Source organism: Wasmannia auropunctata, unplaced genomic scaffold, assembly GCF_000956235.1.
Source record: "Wasmannia auropunctata unplaced genomic scaffold, wasmannia.A_1.0 LD336101.1, whole genome shotgun sequence".
In the NCBI taxonomy this organism is placed as follows: domain Eukaryota; kingdom Metazoa; phylum Arthropoda; class Insecta; order Hymenoptera; family Formicidae; genus Wasmannia; species Wasmannia auropunctata.
In genome coordinates, this window is record NW_012026789.1 from 1,787,385 (window position 1) to 1,805,739 (window position 18,355).

Consider the following 18,355-nt stretch of genomic DNA (forward strand, 5'->3'; position numbering starts at 1 on the left):
ATATATATATATATATATATAATATAAGTATAATTCTGTTCTACTTATATCGATTATTCATGCGTCCATTAATCATCAGGCACCATATATATATACATTTAATATCTCATTTAATAATTTATAACCATGAGCGTCTTAATTATATTGTTTTAAACGCAAAATTTAACTCATATATTATTACTATATATATGTTTCAAAGTTCATTGCCAGTACTGAAATCTATAGCTTAAATTACGTATATGTACTAGAAATTTTCACCGACAGTGAATTTTGGAACATACAGTCAATACTTTTATAGCTTCTTTTTTTTTATTTAATTATAACTTTTTAAATTTTTATGTTATATAGAATTTTCAGATTCGTTAGAGGTTCCAGTTTGAGTGATTTAATTTAAAAAATTCAACTGTTTGAATTAAAAATATAAAGCTTCTAAGCCATTTCTGCATCAATTTACACGTGTTTACGCTGTTTTCAAAATTTATTTACTATTGTGCAAATTTTGTGATCGTCGGACAAGCGCGGCGATGAACCCGCTGAGCCAATGAACGGGCCTGCTGCTGCCCACCGTTCGGGAACGGCGATTGGCGAGCGGGCGAGCCAATGGTGCCAATCGGAATCGCTCGTGGTCGGCTCAGCTAGCCTAGCAGAAAGATTTCAATATCGACGCGTACTCGACGCTCTCGCCGCTCGCGGCGCTCGCGGTCGTCGCGTAGTGTCGCATAGTGCGTGAAAGCAGGCAGCGTTTACTCACGAGAGAAATCGCCCCTCACGGCTAAAGAGGCACAGCTTCTCGGCGACGTTCACTGGACCTGAAAACGATGTCCGACGCGATAGTGGATGAACGGTAACTATCGTCAACAATCGCCGATAATTAACGTAAGCCGATCTGACATCGGCTCCTCCCCCCCCCCTGTTCCCCTTCCGGAATTCGCGATGTTACTTCGATCGAATAAAGTCGCTTCGGTCCTCCTCGAAAAAAATATTCTCGGGGCCTCCGATCTCGTGCATTATCGATTTTTTTTTATCTGCTTTTAATACGCACCTCCCGATTTTGTTCACATATTTTGCTTTGCTAATTTGCGATATATTTGCGTAGAAGACTCAACGTTAATACAATTATTCTATTTTTATTATTATTATTTTTTGTCATAATTATTTTCGTAACGTTTATTTCTCACTTGAACGATATTACGTGTGTTTGTAAGTATTGTGTATAAGAAAAAGAAAGGTGTGGAAATATCTGTCAATTTTTTATTGGGCTAAATAAAGATGTACGTTATTGAAAATGTATGCCTTTTTCTACAAATCTAAAGTTCGGCATAGTACTTTATCTTCTATGTATCTTCTATGAATACATTTGTTTAATCAATAGATTTGATTATTATAGATTAAGGTTACATGCCAATGCAATTGTTCTAATGTTTAATGATGATTTTTGCAGAGTGACTGATGAGATTGAGGCATTAAAAGCAATCCTATTGGATAATGAGCTCGACATCAAGGAAAATGATAGGTATACATGTACATAGAATATTTCAGAATTTGTGCACATGAAATGCATAATAATATGATTCTGTGTAAAAAAATAAATGAGAGGAAAAAATATTGTTTGAATGATGTTTGGATACAATTTTGTTATGGAATAGTTACTTCTGGCACAAAAAAATTGTATTATGTATTTTATGTATACAAATTTTGAGTTTATATGTATTGGAGAATATATTTTTATATTCGGTAATTTTGTTAAAATAATATATTATTTGTATGTAAGAATTAATAACTACTGGTAATGATTTATGTATATTTTTTTATTGCTTGCATATATTTTAATAAATATTAATATCTTAATCTTAAAATAACATTTAATCTTAAATTAACATTTTATAATTAATATTTAACCTATTTAATGTAATTAATACATTTAAAATAATTTCAATAAAAATACAATTAATGCATTTAATATAAATTAATGCATTATATGCAGCTAAATTAAATTAAGTTTGAATGTTGAAGATTTTTCTGCCTGCTTATAAAAAATGAAAATTTGAGAAAGTGTCTTATTAATTATGTAATATCTATTTACTTAATAGCTAATAGTTAAAGATTTAATAATACTAAAAATACAAAATAAAAACTTGGATAATTAATATTTTTAACATAAATAATATTCTTGGAAATATAATGCTAGATTTAATGGTATTTTACAATAAACAGACAAATTAATCTACATTTTTTTATATTATCTAAACTAATCTCTTGAGGATACCATATGTATTTATATTTTTCTTGCGAAGCCAAGAATTTTTATTGATTTACGTTTCTTCATACATATATTGAAAGTCTAATCAAATTTTGGTGGCTAAAAATAGACATAGAAGCTAAAATTAATTTGGTAGATATCTCTTGTCTCGTACATACTTGCTGTTAATTCTATCATGGCAAAGCCAGTGTATAATGTATTAATTATAATTTTGTTGCATTAAGTATCTAGTTTATTGCAAATAATCCATACATGTATATACATGTATGTACATACTATATGCTGCTATATATACAGAAATATATACTGTTGACTAGATAATTATAAAATTTTATCCAACTCTTTTCTGATGTGTTCTCCATTAATTATGTCTATCTAGAGGAGAGCCAGAGTGTATCGAAACGATACTGTTTCCATCAACTGGCGAGGACTCACAATCACAATATGTTTGTGTCACACTGATTGTACGATTACCCTCGGGTTATCCCGACGTCTCGCCAAATATCAATTTGAGAAACCCAAGAGGATTGGATGAGGATACGGTAAAGCTGATGCAATCCGATGCTGAGGCCAAATGCAAGGATTTCATAGGTCAACCAGTGATGTTTGAATTAATCGAGGTAAAGAATTATTCTGTCAGTTTCTTTTTTTTTTTAATTTTCCTTTATAATTATTTTGTAGGAAATTGATAATGAATCTATCTGTTGTTAGCTTTCGTCTTTAACATTGTGCGTTGATATCACATCTGAACAATGTTTTAGCTCTAATTTGGAATAAAATACGATAAACATGTACATAAACTACATGAAATTCCGGCTTTGTAAAATTTTTGTAAAAAATTGCAACTTTTAGACAGATTCTAATAATTATTTTAGAGAATATAAGATATCATAATAATATATCATAAGAATAATAGCAGCAATTGTAATTAAGAAATAAAAATAATTGTAATGATATACATCAAACTATAATAGTAATTTTAATTCATAAAATAATATACATAATAATTGTAATAATCCAGTTAATACGAGAACACCTGACAAGAAGCAATCTTCCCACCGATCAGTGCGCCGTGTGCTTGTACGGCTTCCGAGAAGGAGATGAATTTACGAAGACGGAATGCTATCACTATTTTCATTCGCACTGTTTGGCGGCACACGTCGCCGCTGCTGAAAGATATTACAGAGAAGAGCAGGAGAAATTACCGCAATGGCAGCAGGATACTACAAACAAATTCCAAGTGCGTTTGTGTTACAAACTTAATGTTGTTGAAAAGCTTACAGATTTCTTTTCATCCGTTATGGTAGCATTTGTTAATGTTCATCTTTCTATGTATTTATATTTATTTATTAATGTATATGTACATTTCTTTAGGCTATATGCCCCGTTTGCCGAGAATCAATCAACTGCGACGTCGAAAGCTTGTGGTCGGCGCCACCGCCGATCGACGTCGAGGCTGCCACTGATTTCTCTGTCACCGCCGAGTTGAGAGAACTGCAGAAGCACATGGCTGCTCTGTATCTGCGGCAGCAACAGCGTGGCGGTATAATTGATCTGGAGGCCGAAGGCGTCAAGATGTTGGTAAGAACGGAGGACGATCCCGCCGCTGCTGCGGAAGAAGTCAGTCCACCTGGTACGAGTTTGAATGCGTATTCAAATACCAGCACCATGCAATCAGTCACTCAAGTGGTAAGTAATCAGTCGCCTCGATGATTGCGATACTGTGCATTGTACGAAATATTGTTTTAGCAGAATGTACAAAACCTGTAATGAACTTTTTTCATCAATATCACTTTTTTGGGGGGATAAGTAATCAATATTTTTGGAAATTTATAACATGAAAATCTGTCAAAGAAAATTTGTTTCTAAAATATTCTCTGTTAAAGTGTTGAAAAATAAGAGAAAACAATTAAGTGTTGTAATAATGATTTTGAAATGGTCTTTTATTTTTTAAACATTTTTCTAATTATTAATATTTTTGTTCTGATGCTAAATCTTATTTTTTTCCAGAATTCTGACATGTAGTATCAAAATTAAATTTAATGCTTAATTCAAATTGTAAATTAACTAAATTAAACGTAAATTAACGAAAATTGAACAAACATAACATTGTACACTTTTCTACATTTGTAATATTGTACACAATTCCACATTTATTAAAGCGATACAGGATATTTTTATTATTGAAGCTTTAGAAAGCAAATTAATTTTAAATATAATTAACAAAGTTATAGGAGTCATTGTCAACAATAATTTAGTCTAGTAATATAGCTTTATTTTTTGTCATTTCCAATGGTAATATTTTAAATCTTCAACCAATAATATAAAATGAACATTATCGATTTTTGCAGCAGCACTCGAAGCAATCGACGCATCAGTCGCAGAACCACCATCACTCACAGTATCAATCGCGTCAGATGCAGCACAATCACGGCCACAACAATCATAATCACGGCCATCGACACCGGGGTCGCGGTCGAGCCCATTATCATCGGCGCCACTTTGACAAAGTCAGGCAGACGGAATCTACTCCCAGATGACAATGGGCTCGTGATAAGTACGCCATCCAAGTCTGGTCTGGTCTCCTTTTCTCTCTTTCGCTAAGTGTATACAATGTTCTATTTAGCATTAGTAGCATAATCGTCAGTGTAATATATGATGGCTGTTTGTCCTCCTCGAATAGTCTCATTGCGATAACAAACTTATAGGTGTCGTTGTTCGACGACAGCATTCCCATCGTCGCTACGTCGGCGATGGAATGCGTCGCAACTTTCTGTCTGGACTGTCTACGTAGATCGAAGCCATGTTGCTCTTTCTTCGAACAATTCGTAATCGTACAAAGTAGTTGATATTGGTTCGCCTTAGTTCCTTATTCTAATTTTTCTTTACGTTTTAATTCACGTGGAATCTCGTGACATTCAATCTACTGGTTCCCTTCGTCTTTCGAAAAATACAGTGTTCCAAATTACAAAAAAAAATCGTAAAAATAATAGTCTTTTTCTCGATATTAAAGAACATCATGTATAAGATAAAGAAAAAGATATACATTTCATTTACACATAGTGGATTATATATATATATCTATAAATATCATGAGAGTAAAAGATTTAAGCCTTATATTTAAATTAGTTAAAACGTATATTTATTATATATTTAAAAGTTAGAAATATTAAAATTTTAAATAATAAAAATTAGCTTATTTTTTATTGAAGAATAAATATCTGTAGCAATTTTTAAGCGTAATAAAAAATGATTATTTTCTCTGTTGCTATTAAAGATAAAGACAACAGCCTATTTAGTTTTGTCTTAGATATCTATCTAAATTGTCTAAGAATATATATTGCTAGAGGATATTATATAATAATAGAAAATTATAATACAAGAATTGAAATAAAAGAGACACGAATAAATGATATATATATAAAAAATAAATTTACGTTTCATGTATAAAACTATTGTTTTGTTATAAATTGCTTCAGATCTAGAATTACTAGACAAAAAGAAGAGAATGTTATTGAAATTTAATATGCAGCAGTGCAAATTTTCATATAAATAAATATTACACAAGTAAAGATTTTACACACATACATACATATATGTTAACATATATATTTAAAAGAGTTAGAACTTTGGAAGACGAAGAGAATCGATGATTCACAATTCAATAAATTATATTACCTTCATATCCACTGCCGCGAGTATGAAAGAGTCAGATTCATCTTCGATCGTCATTTTTTTATTGTGTCGTCTCTGCTGATTACGCGTGTAAATGTGGACGCTTCTCACCGTGCATTAAACGTTACATATGATTACAGATGATATTTCAATTTTCTATTGCGCTAACAAGAAATGCGTATTCTTCGTATTAGGAAAACGAAGTTTGAAATAATCACATGCAATGCTAAATGAGAATGTTTACGAGAGGTAGCTACTTTTATACATAGGAAGTTTCAGATCTAGCAGTGAATATTTTAGAAACAAATTTTCTTTGACATATTTATATTTTTATGTTATAAATTTCCAGAAATATTTGATTACTTATCAAAATGAAGAAAAGTTCAAAGTGATATTAAAATATTGATATTGAAGTTAAAGTCGTTTCCGCGCACATAAAATGAGTTTTGCGAACGCAAATTTACTATTGATGATTTTATTTTTCACGTTTTCTTTCTTGATCTTTTTGTTAAAAAGAAAATATCTGTGAGAATTTGTCAAATAATTTGAAACTAAAATATTTCTTGCTCGACACAAACTACGACCTGTATAAACGTTTATATTGGATTTCACAATTTTTTAAGGATACAAAGTCAGAACATTGAAGAAACGTAACAATGAATAGTTCTTCAATACTTGGTTTCTCGTGCAACGGAGAGAGTTATAAGAAAATTAAGCAATCAAAAAGCCTCCCATGGAAACAAAGATATTTTATACGTTGGTATAAAATTGAAATAATCAAAATTAACGGACGTTTATTTAGTGTACGATATTGCCAAGTATATTGTAATTAGTATAATTTCGGTAAGTTTTGATTGAATCAAACTTAACGAAACTACGCTAATTTCAACTCTTATTCAATACTATTTGGAATATTTAATTACAATTGTCGAAATGTACGTGTATATAGGGTGTCCCAAACGTCGCTTTACTAAAATTATATTAATAAGAAAGATTTCTTATATAAATAGGATGATTCCTGAAAGAGATTATTTCCTTAAGGGAGAATAATTTGATGATCAAATGAGAAAAAAGTTATATAATGCCGAAAATATACTGACAATGAGATAAAGGCTATTAAAAATTATCAAAGCTATATATTTGTGTTTAACAATTCTAATAATATTTGTCTGTCTATATACGTATTTTTGATATATTTTTTTTCTTTTGTTTGATCATTTTCCTTAAGAAGTTTAATTTTTTCAAACATACCATGTATGTATTATTCCAAAATTGTAAATTGCTTTTATTTTAACTATTAATTATTTTAACTAGACTGAATTTTTATGCTGAGATTTACTTTCTTTATAAGAAAGATGTTAAGTTTAATCGAGCTATAGATCATCATTGTTGAAAAATTATTAATATCTAAGTCTATTTTTCTGTATATACAAACTTTAAAAAAAAAGATAACTAATAAATTTGAAAAATTTTTAATCGCACGTGGCATCTTGGAAGGCCACTTCGAAGAATATTTGCGTCAGAGCGACCTTTAGAACACGCTGTATATATGAATTGTGCCATTTAACAATCGTTCGCACACGAAGAAAGTATATGGCATATGTGACAATTTCCTGCAGACGTTTTGCAAATTGATACATTTTAAAGTAACGCGAATTTTTAGATGCGTCTTTTTACGTCGCTCGCAATTCGAATTTACAATCGAAATGCTCGCGATCGATAAGCATAGACAATTGTGATAAAAAAAGAGATGAGAAATGCACTCATCGCATTTCAAATTTGAGAGCAGAACGAGTTTCGTATTAAATACAGTTAAGAAACTAAGTCTGTTATTTTAAGTTATATTCCTCTTTCGCAAAGTTCCTCGCATTCTCACTGTACTATATATATAGTTCGATTACATTTTTTGTTGCGTAAAACACGATTTTAAGTTTAGGGAGACGAAGGCATCGTCTATTGTAGATACTCCCTCACTCTATATATGTGTGTATATACATATATACATATATATACATATATATATATATATATATATATATTAAATATTATATCGAAGAAAAAGAAATTGTTAGTAACCTTGTGTATAAACTTCCACATGAATGTGATACTTACAAAAGGGTAATAGGCTAAAGTAAGGAAATTTTAGACGCATAGAAATTCGACTGATTTGATATTTTCGGGATTTGTTCACAAATTTTATCATTTTTACTTAAATTTACCGTTTCAATCTGCTTATAACTTTTGAACTTAATCCGCCAGCTGTTTTATTTTTTTTTCAATTAAATTTTCCATGGAATTTTCGGTAAAAAAGAAGTCATTGCGAGATTAAAAATAATCTGAGGCTGAGGTTTAGCACATTTCAATATAAAGAACAAGAGACGTATTGAATGTGTGTAACGATATTTGTATAATTAATGTGATTAAAATAAAAAAAAATTAAATTAAAGTGTAAACTCTGAGATAAAATATAATACATGAACTGTTTTAGTTATTGTACGTTGCCATTGTGAAGACACTCGAAAATTAAGATAAATTATATTATTTTAAGAACTGTACTCTTTCGTCAGTTGAAATATGTATTTCGACGTATTTTATATATGTTAAGTACTACACAGATACGTGGCACATTATTAATCATAAGGCGGCTTTTCTTAAATATTAAAGATACGTTCACTGAATTTTAACATTGAAAAATTTGTATTGTTTCTGTATTTTAAAACGTACTTAAATTTATATTCATTTAAAGCACAAGTATTTTTTATTTTAAAACTAATATCTTGATGCTGCGGAAATAAGTGAACATTCGAATTGATTTAGTTTTAAAGATTCTTGTACATTTTAAAGATAGAAATTGTCTTTATATGGTGAATATAATTAAGTTATTCTTACTATCTATCTCTATTTGTAAGTATACCAAAGAATGTCGGATTATTAAAAGAGAAAGAAAAAAAACGAAAACCACACAGGGATTGACTTTATATAGGGAGTACCTATTTACTCCTTGCTTACGCGTTTTACGTATGTCTGTGATATTTTAGAGAGCGGTGATTTTTATTTAGTTTTTTATTACATCACTTTTTTACATAGATGTAAATGTCACTGTTTGCGAGCAATCCTTGACGTACCTCAAGAGTTTGCCGAATTATATGGAGTATAATGCGATGCGTTTATTGCATAATTTCTCTGATTAAAAAACAGATGTATGATATAAAATTAAATTCTTAGTTGAAAATCTTTTGTTCATTTTTGTTACATAACTATCATATTATCCAGCATGAAATTATCCAGTATGAAGAGCTAAGCTAAGCTATTATATATAGGCTCTATCTCCTCTGTAAATTTATTACATCAATGTTTTCCTAAATTTAAATCTCTAGAGATATGTACCACTTAGCTTTTTTTAGCGTTTTCTTTTTGTATTTTGATATAATTATTTTGATTTTTTTTTCTTCTACATTTTGGGTCGCCACAAAGATGAAGCTTCTTCGCAATTTTATTAAAAGAAGCATTTTTTTAAACTTTATATTATCATTTTTGTTAGAAAAGTTGACAGAAAATTTATACTTAAGGAAGGTGTGATATCATTAACATGTAGAGTTTCATTAGTCCAAGCGTTCCATTAACATCGAATTGAGCCGCCCTTCTTACGTGGCTTAGCATTATAAAAAGGACATTAGAAAACTTTCCAAATGAGATGATATCATTGAGAAATAACATGTGCACAAATCTTCTAACATGAATACATATATTTAAATTTCTGTCGACATATTTTTAGTGCGTTTATTCGCACCAAATTATGAGAACAATACAATACAAAGTCGAGATAATTACTTCACGATAATATCCCAACGCTGTTATAATACATCCATATTATATATGTAGCTATATATCTATTGTTAAATGGAATCGATGTAATTCACATTTTTACGATTTGTTTTCTTAGTGAACTTAAATCGAGTGGATTTTTAAGCTTACGAGTGTTTGGCAGATCAGCAACTTTATCGCGCTCCTTCAAATGCTATGTCGCAAAATGCAAAGGAATATTTATGATGTTCTCTCCATTTATTCCAGTAGCTATAAGTACATAGGTAAGACGACATATTATCGCTCACGCTTCTAACATTATTTATTCTACACATTTTATTTTTAATAAAAAAATATTGATACAGGTCGCGTATATCTTTGGAGAAATTTCTTTTCGAAATTAGCGTATCTCTTTAAAATTTCTCTTTAATAACAATAACATAAATACTCCATGTCACATTTTGTAATACTGACATTTGTATTACATGACATTTGTATTACAGCCATATTTGATATATTAGAATAATAAGCATTATATTATATAATTATTATGCGCGCGACACGCAGTTTTATAATTGTGATAAGTATTACTGTTTATACTTATAATTATTTGCAAAATGATGTGGATAGATTTTTTCCATCACCCTTAGTCACATTTTTAAACCAATTTCAATATTATAAACCGAATGTCGAATACAAAAATGGGAATAAATATATAATACATGATAAATAACAGTTATATAATATGTCCAAAAATAACAAATAAATATTAATGTCATTTTACAACCCCCTTTTACATACTTCAACGAATAATACCATCGGTACTATTATTTAAACGTCTACTTTAGCACATAATAATACTTACATTTAGTTTATTTTGCCACATAATATTTATAATTATCCTACAATTAAATTCAGTTAAATACGATATGTGTGAATATATCGTTCAAAATGAATGTAATTACTTACTAAGGCTATATTCTATTCGCATGTATTCACGAATAAGAAATAAGCCTCGAACTATGTAGAATCTCTTGGAGGGGGAGTCGTATCGTTGACACTGGAATGATCGTTTTGCTGATTCAGTATGTTGCATTGATTTCGAAGCATCTCCATCTTCGCACGAAGTGCGTTTAGCTCCTCTTGCATCGACGAACCGAAATCTCTGCTTCGCGTAAGAACGTCGACGGCGTTGTTCAATAATACTGAATTTACAGGAGACGGCGACGGTAGTGGTACGTCCAGCGAGATCGAAGAAGTGTTAATACTATTGCTGTCACCGTATCCTTCGTCAATACTCTCATCGGCTACTCCAGTTACCGATTTTAATTGGTCCTGTAAATCCTGTAAATGTGCAAAAAACACTTTGAAAATATTTTATTAACAATCTTTTTTTTTCTTAATTGAACAAGCATGGAATCGTTTACTGTATCATTTTATTTAGTATCAGAAATTACCTTGTTTTTCAACAAGACTTGCTTCAGGTATTCTTGCAAAGAACGTTCCGTTTTGCTTTTCTGAAAAATAGAAAAGATCCTAGTATACAGTTTCGTATCACGAGGTGAAATTTTGATACTTATAATTATATGTTACATATATCATCATTGCGTAAGTCGTTAAAACAAGAGCTAAAGGAGGTATTTATCTACCATATTGTCGAGCTGATCGTTCGTCAGCTTGTAATAGATTTTCCGCTCCAAATTCCTCATCTTTGCCTTCTCTTCTCTGAGTTTTTTAAGCAGCGCACTGTTCGCCTTGTATGACAAAGTCTTCAAGCGCTTATTCTCGTTCGTGAGATCCTGCATGATACTCAATTTCTTCTCGGATTCCGCGTTCTTCGACTTCAACAGCTTGTACTGCGCTATCATTCTGGTCAGCTGCAGCCTCAGATGAGAGATCGCGTCCTCCACTTGACTCTGCTCTCGTTTGGACGTCGACAACGAAATCTCCAGCGCCTCGTTCTCGGACCTCAGCTTCTGCATCTCGAATTGCGTCTTCCGCAGCAGGTCGGCGGTCTCGTTCCTCTCCGTCTCGGACTTTTGCATGCCCTCCTCCATGGATGAGATCAGGACGCGCTGCTTGCTCAGCGTGTTCTCCATCGACATTCTCGCCATCTCGTTGCCCAGCAGGCGTTGCTCGAGCGTCTTCAGTTCAGCCTTGGTGTTTCGCAACTCGTCCTCGGTCGCCTCCAACACCATGGACATGTCGGACGGACTGCCCGTCGAGTTTCCGTCCAATGCGTCTTGCACCGTGTTGATAGACCGGATGTGCGACTGCAAGTCCTTCACCGCGCTCTGCATTTCCTGCTTCTCCCTCTGATACCGCTGCGCGAGTTCGGTGTACTCGACGCTCAGTTTCTTGTAACTGGCGTTCACATCCGCTATCGCGTGCTGCCGTTGCTTCAGTATGCTCTGGTACGTGTCTATCTCCACCTGCAGACTCTTCTTGCTGGCCATCAAGATGTGCACCTGCGACTGATACCACTTCGCGGATGCCTCCGCGGCGGACAGACGATTATTGGTGTCGGTCAGTGTATTCTGCAGCTTCTGCTTGTCCTGCAGCACCGTTTGCATCTCCACGAACAACTCGGTTATCTTGCCTTTGAGACCCTGATTTGCGGCGATCCGGGCGTTTAAATCGATTCGCGCATTCTCCAAGTCGACGCGCAGTCGCTCGTTCTCCAATTCCAACAGAGCCACTCGCTTGGACAACTCGATGTTGGAGACATCGGGCGTGGACAAGTGGCGCAGATGGAATTCGTCGGTGATCAACTGGAGTGAGTCCGTCGAGGTCACGGAATCCAGCTCCCCTCGAAATGAATCCGACAGATTGTCCATCGTGTCGATTTGAACGGTATTCAATCAAAAGTAAATTATCACTGTACTCATGTTGAGTAGTCCATCTACAGGTGATCACCTAAATGGACACAGCAATTGGTATTAATAATCAGTAACTAATAATAGTATAATGTATGCACACTGAGAATGACAAGGCGTTAATTATCATAGCAATAATGTCTCATTAATTGACACATAAATATGCTTCTACAGCTTCTGCTGTATATATTTGCATTATATTTCGAATATCCCTTTTCTTGAAAACTATAAAAATTCGAGGAAGAAATAATAAATAATGTGAGAAAAATCGATAAGTAATTTCGAATCTGCAGTTTTGCAAAAGCAGAAATGTCATTTTTGCACTCTCACAAAACGTCGAAAATTCGTCAAAATTTTCTTTTCTCAACAAATTCTAACGTAGTGATATGTGTAACAGATATTGAAGATATGTATGGTAAAATTATCAATGAAAGTTGAATTAACCTTAATTCCCTTGAGATTCATTCGTTCAGGGATTCTCAGTTTCTCTATCAAATATAAATAATATAGCAATTTTTAATTTTCAAGTAATTTTGCACTAAGTTTCAAACGATGCAGTTTTCTTGCTCGGATTATAAATTAATAACAGCCGTGATGCTAATGTCATTATGTCCACAATTGACAGGTGTTATTGGCATCTTAAAATCTCATCGTAGGTAAATAGAAGACACAAAACGCGACATACCTCATTTTGCCATCCTTAATTAGTCGCGAGCATCTTTTCGCAAATTGCGTTATCATTCGGCGATGTCAACAATCCAAATTGTTCAAACCACCAACAATAATTAATCTAATAATTAACACTATCGTAGCGCATCGCCATTTTGATTCTGTTTACACTGAACACTCCGTGCCCTCCGTGACGCGACACTCCGTGCGCGGAGCACACTCCGATCGAACTGCACTCTGTATCACTTTCATGTACTGCACTTTCTCCTCTTTTTTTTTCAAAAGAAAAAAGGATAGATTGAAGTAATTGAATGTATCAAAAGATTAATTTGATAAAAAATAACTCGATTATAGGCGCGTTTGACGAAATATTCGGCCAAATATTCTTCAAAATGTTTGGACTTTGTTCCAAATCTTGGGATATTTCCCCGAACTTTTCTTCAAATGGATAGAAATGGATAGAAATAAATTCATTTCGATATTTCTGAATTGGCGCTTTTAATTTTTCGAATCTATAATTTGAATTTAAGAATAATATAATATATGGATATAAATGCACTTCCGGATTCTGAAACGTCAATTCAAATAAATATAAATTAAAATACATTGAATTTTTAATTTATTTGAATTAATTTTCATTTGCTGGGTATGCGCATCTGTAAATAAAAGATATTAAAATAGAATACGCAGACATTATAATAATATGAATAAGTCTATAAAATTTAATGATTTTGAATCTGCAATTTTGCAAAAGCAGAAATGTCATTTTTGCATTTTCATAAAACGTTAAAAATTCGATCCTTTCCCGTTGCCTTCAAATCGTTCTAGCAGTCGATACGTTGTAACGATAACGCAAGATAAGATACAGAATATACTCAACCGGCCGTTAACCTTTTTCCTGCTTAATTCTTATTCACTTGCCATTTTTTTAACAAACGTGCAAAAGATAATATGACTGTGTTTTATATTCCGGAAATATTTTTTAATGTAAAAATATCATAATTTTTTTAACTTGCAGCAATATAAAGCGTCGGACAATTAAGAAAAAAAATGTTTTTTATTTGTTCATTTTTGTTTCCATTTGATCTGAAATGTAAAATAACATTATAATATAACTACATTTTAAATGGTCTCTCACATTTTTGTAAATGTATCATTTATTATATCTATACTAAAATATTAAATTTATAAATTATATATAAGGTTCTATAAGTATCATATATTTTCCAAAATTTAAACAATTTTACAAATCGAAAATTATTATATATATGTATATCACCGCTAAACGCTAAACTATAATATATATTATATAGTTTTTTTGGAAATTGAAATTAATTTTTACACTTTTTATAATCAATGTTTTTCTTGAATGTTATCTGTCGTACTGTTAATGACAAAGACGATATCAAGACGATATCACAATGTTACATCGAAAGTCGATCGACGGTCAACTGCTGGCACGTTGACGTAATCTTTCTAATTATATAACATCCGATTTGTCACATATTGCAAGTAAAAGTTAAGTTATAGTATATATTACATCGCATTATCTCTATTTTGATTGTTATTGACTTGGTTATTAACTTGAACATGAAGACATGATTTTTATAATTAAGATGAACAATAGATTCGACAGATTATTATATCTATTTAACATATTTTCCAGCATATTTGTTACGTTACTTACTTTTCGTTTTACTTACTGCATGTTGATATGTACATGATTTTTATATTAATAAACATTAATTTAATATAAAATTACAAAATTAAATTAAATTATCTACAAATTTGTTATGATTTTAATCACGGTTATATAGTTTATATTAGTTCCAGCCAAAAGAACGAATAAAACAATCTATTATAATCAAAACTCGTATCATTTAAATAATTCTTAGAATTGCGATAGATTATATATCTTTATAAATTTCTATATACTAATTTTATTTTAATACGCAATTTTAATACTATAATAATAAATTTCTATACTAATTTATGTATTATTACTATTTATACATTTGTATAATATATACATATATTTTAATAATGCGATATATTGTGTATATTGCAATGTAAAATATTGTTACACCCGTGTAATGGCCAGATTTCTGCATTGACCGGTATCGATTGCGAAAGCGGACAAGAGAGGATTATCCTCTTACAATTAGTTGCGTTTGTTATCGGGGCGATCTTGAGCTTTTGACAGCTAGAAAAATAATGCCAGTATTATAATTAATAAAGCCCTTGTTAAATTGATATTCCCATGTATTCATTTCGCGAGTGCGGGAGTACGCAAAAGTTCTTCAAACGGAAGCGTCGCCGCGCAAGCTAGAGAGTACACGGACGCGAGATATCCGCGACGCGGGAGTAACAATTATATATTCGTATTACTTTAATGTTTTGAATACTACTGTTCCTAACTGTGGCCTTTTACAGATTACTTTGAAAGCTGGAACTAACAAGACTGCTTTGCTTTCATAATCGCAGGATGCAAGTTCTCTCTGGGTACAATTTTCAACCAGAAACCCCCTTCAATCCGCATTGAAAATCCACCTTTCTGTAATGTTCCAGATGTCGAAGTCTTCTCACACGGCTTTAACTCGCAACGAGTCAGAAGATGAAATAACAAAATCCTCGTCTCCAGTAACGCGAATCTATTACCGATGCACATTCTCGGACCTAATCCAAATGGATGATAAGCGTTAAAATTACACTGATCTCCTTCATCGAGGAATCTCTCAGGCTTGAATTTATCCGGTTCTGGAAAGTATTTAGGATCGTGTTGAAGCGCGTAAAATGGAAGATAGATTAACATTCCTTCCTTTATAAGATATGGCTTTGCATCTGGTAGTGTAGGAGGCAACTCGAAATCTTTCACACATACTCTATCCATTAATGGTTGCACCGGAAATTTTCTGAGAGTTTCATTGATAACAGCATTCAGATACTTCATTCCGTTAATCACCTCGTAAGATGGTTGGCCATTCGTATCTTCCCAAACTTTGTCGATCTCATTTTGCAGCTTCGTTTGGATATTTGGATTGACGGCAATTTCGTGTGCCGCAAAACTCATTAGTGCCGAACTAGGATCGAAACCAGCAACAAAAAAAATAAATGCCTGCGACGTCATGTTCATAATCGTCAGTTCTCTCCCGGGTTCTCTTTTACTTCTGCTATCCATTAACAATTGAATCATATCTGGACGAGTAATACCTTTCTCTTCTCTGATTTTGATAGTGTCAGCTACCAGTTTAACAAAAAATGCAGTAGTGCGATTGTCTATTAATTTAAGATTTAATAGACGCATTAGCGACGGCATAGTTTGATACAGTAAAATTTTCATATAAGCAATCATGTCAAAATTTGTTGCTTTTTTGCCGAAAATATAAAAATCATTCTCTGGATTCCTCATTGAATCCACATTAATACCAAAGGCACATGTTGCGATCACGTCGTTAGCGTATCTCGAAAATATGTCTCTCATTTCCATAACGCGTTTGTCTAATGGTACGTTCATTAAATACTCCGAAAAATTCACAGCGCAGTCGGATATTAATTGAAACATTGTCTTCATTTTACTAGCTGTAAAAGCGGGACTCAGAAGCACTCTCATGTCACGCCACTCGTCGCCGCGAAGAGCAAGTAGATTTTTTCCGAAAAGCGAATCTTGATTTTCGGTGCCGAACGAAAGGTGATCCTGAAATGAGTCGAAATTTTTGATAGCGATAGACTTGATCAATTCAGGATCACGAATCATTACGCCCGGTCTTGCAAAATCATAAGTACCGATGTACTTAGCATCGGAATGCACATTGTATATTTCTTTAATGACATCGGCCAAGCTTTTTGGACGCACAAAAGTTTTCCAAAGTTTTTCTAATGAGAAACATTTTTTTGCATGTGGAATTCCATGTTGTCGGAACACGTTCGAATCCTTACGGGAAGCGTAGTAATAAATGGCAAATATGCCGGCTAATATTGATAAAACTATCGTCCAGTAGTCCATGATTGATGTTCAATCGAAATACTCGATTATTCCTTTCGTTCGAGACAAAGTTGATCACCGGTGTGTCAGAAATTTGTCAATATCATTATTTGCACAGTTGTCTGAGGCACTCTAGTAGATTATAATCCAGTGCAATATGTTGAACGTGATTGTTACTAAGTCAAAGCGATCTGTTCACTTGGAATTCTCGCACGCGACTGCTCATACCGAGATAAAGACTGCGTTCGGTTTGGACGTTCATGCGCTGTAAGCGCTTACCTAACTATAAGCATTACTTTCGCCGTTTTGGTATTATATGCCCTCACTGTGAAGAGACGCGTTCATGACGTCATAAAGCCTTGAACACAGGAATAGAGAACAGGAAACAGAGAAAAAGAATTTCAACCTAGAAACCGTGTATTCCACAGTATTCGGTTTATCACCACTGTTTTTCGTTTTAAGGATATAAAATGCAATAAATGTAAAATAATCACGTTTAAGTAATATATGACTAGCGGAAGATGTAATTGTTGAATAATGATATGTGATTTTTTTTTAGATTTTACTCGGAGTCTTTGTTAATTTCTGAATTAATTTATTAATGTAAAAAATATCACAAGAATATACAATTATTGCACGCACGTACGGTTTGAGAGATACCAAAAATCTGAGAATCTAAAATAAACAACGGTACCATGGAAACATATAAACAATCAATAAATTCGCAGCTTACTTTCTACTTATACATAGTTAGGTATCGACATAGACAACGATTATCTTATCTTATCACCCTCTCCTAATCATTGACTAGTACTTGTTTCTTATAGGGACCTTTAATTTTGCAGACCTGCGTAATTATTTATATACGATGCAATTAAACTCACGAAGAAATTAACGCGTTTAATAGATGGATTTGAATATTTATGCAGCGTGATTTGAAAATGCTCGCTTACAATCGGCGATCTCGATGATCAACTTATACTATTCTCACGAGTCATGTTCCTTTAACATCTAATAAATTTATCAATTAATTTATTAGATGTATTAGTATCGTCTGAAGTATAATAGTACTTTACGTCAGAAAATATT

At 32.5% G+C, this 18,355-nt stretch overlaps 3 protein-coding genes across 4 annotated transcripts; 1 reads left to right on the forward strand and 2 right to left on the reverse strand.

Annotated features, from left to right (window-relative positions):
* The first annotated feature begins 706 nt into the window (after positions 1 to 706).
* Positions 707 to 5,228, forward strand: LOC105458468 (E3 ubiquitin-protein ligase RNF25-like). Of its 2 annotated transcripts, none has more exons than XM_011703793.1 (6): positions 707 to 844; positions 1,442 to 1,513; positions 2,640 to 2,880; positions 3,282 to 3,500; positions 3,635 to 3,949; positions 4,612 to 5,228. In XM_011703793.1, the coding sequence occupies exons 1-6, from the start codon at positions 819 to 821 to the stop codon at positions 4,798 to 4,800; spliced, it is 1,062 nt and encodes a 353-aa protein (XP_011702095.1). In that variant the 5' UTR covers positions 707 to 818; the 3' UTR covers positions 4,801 to 5,228. The 2 variants fall into 2 exon arrangements, with proteins under 2 accessions (XP_011702095.1, XP_011702104.1); XM_011703802.1 differs by having other exon boundaries at positions 4,615 to 5,228.
* Positions 5,229 to 9,663: 4,435 nt separating this feature from the next.
* Positions 9,664 to 13,507, reverse strand: LOC105458480 (early endosome antigen 1-like). The gene is made up of 4 exons (XM_011703815.1): positions 13,301 to 13,507; positions 11,389 to 12,655; positions 11,197 to 11,256; positions 9,664 to 11,083 (listed from the first exon to the last, which is right to left on the reverse strand). The coding sequence occupies exons 2-4, from the start codon at positions 12,574 to 12,576 to the stop codon at positions 10,760 to 10,762; spliced, it is 1,572 nt and encodes a 523-aa protein (XP_011702117.1). The 5' UTR covers positions 12,577 to 12,655; positions 13,301 to 13,507; the 3' UTR covers positions 9,664 to 10,759.
* Positions 13,508 to 15,295: 1,788 nt separating this feature from the next.
* LOC105458487 (cytochrome P450 9e2-like) lies at positions 15,296 to 17,570 on the reverse strand. The gene has a single exon (XM_011703827.1). It carries the CDS (start codon positions 17,285 to 17,287, stop codon positions 15,737 to 15,739), a length of 1,551 nt encoding a protein of 516 aa, XP_011702129.1. The 5' UTR covers positions 17,288 to 17,570; the 3' UTR covers positions 15,296 to 15,736.
* Positions 17,571 to 18,355: the final 785 nt, after the last annotated feature.

Bases quoted from the DNA above. Each gene is read 5' to 3' on its own strand.
- LOC105458487 (XM_011703827.1), bottom strand. From the start codon at position 17,287: ATGGACTACTGGACGATAGTTTTATCAATATTAGCCGGCATATTTGCC.
- LOC105458468 (XM_011703793.1), top strand. From the start codon at position 819: ATGTCCGACGCGATAGTGGATGAACG. The intron at 3,501-3,634 runs GTGCGTTTGTGT...ACATTTCTTTAG, and splicing joins ATACTACAAACAAATTCCAA to GCTATATGCCCCGTTTGCCG. The intron at 3,950-4,611 runs GTAAGTAATCAG...CGATTTTTGCAG, and splicing joins TGCAATCAGTCACTCAAGTG to CAGCACTCGAAGCAATCGAC.
- LOC105458480 (XM_011703815.1), bottom strand. From the start codon at position 12,576: ATGGACAATCTGTCGGATTCATTTCGAGGGGAGCTGGATTCCGTGACC. The intron at 11,257-11,388 runs GTAGATAAATAC...TCTATTTTTCAG, and splicing joins ACGATCAGCTCGACAATATG to AAAAGCAAAACGGAACGTTC. The intron at 11,084-11,196 runs GTAATTTCTGAT...GCACATTTACAG, and splicing joins AAGTCTTGTTGAAAAACAAG to GATTTACAGGACCAATTAAA.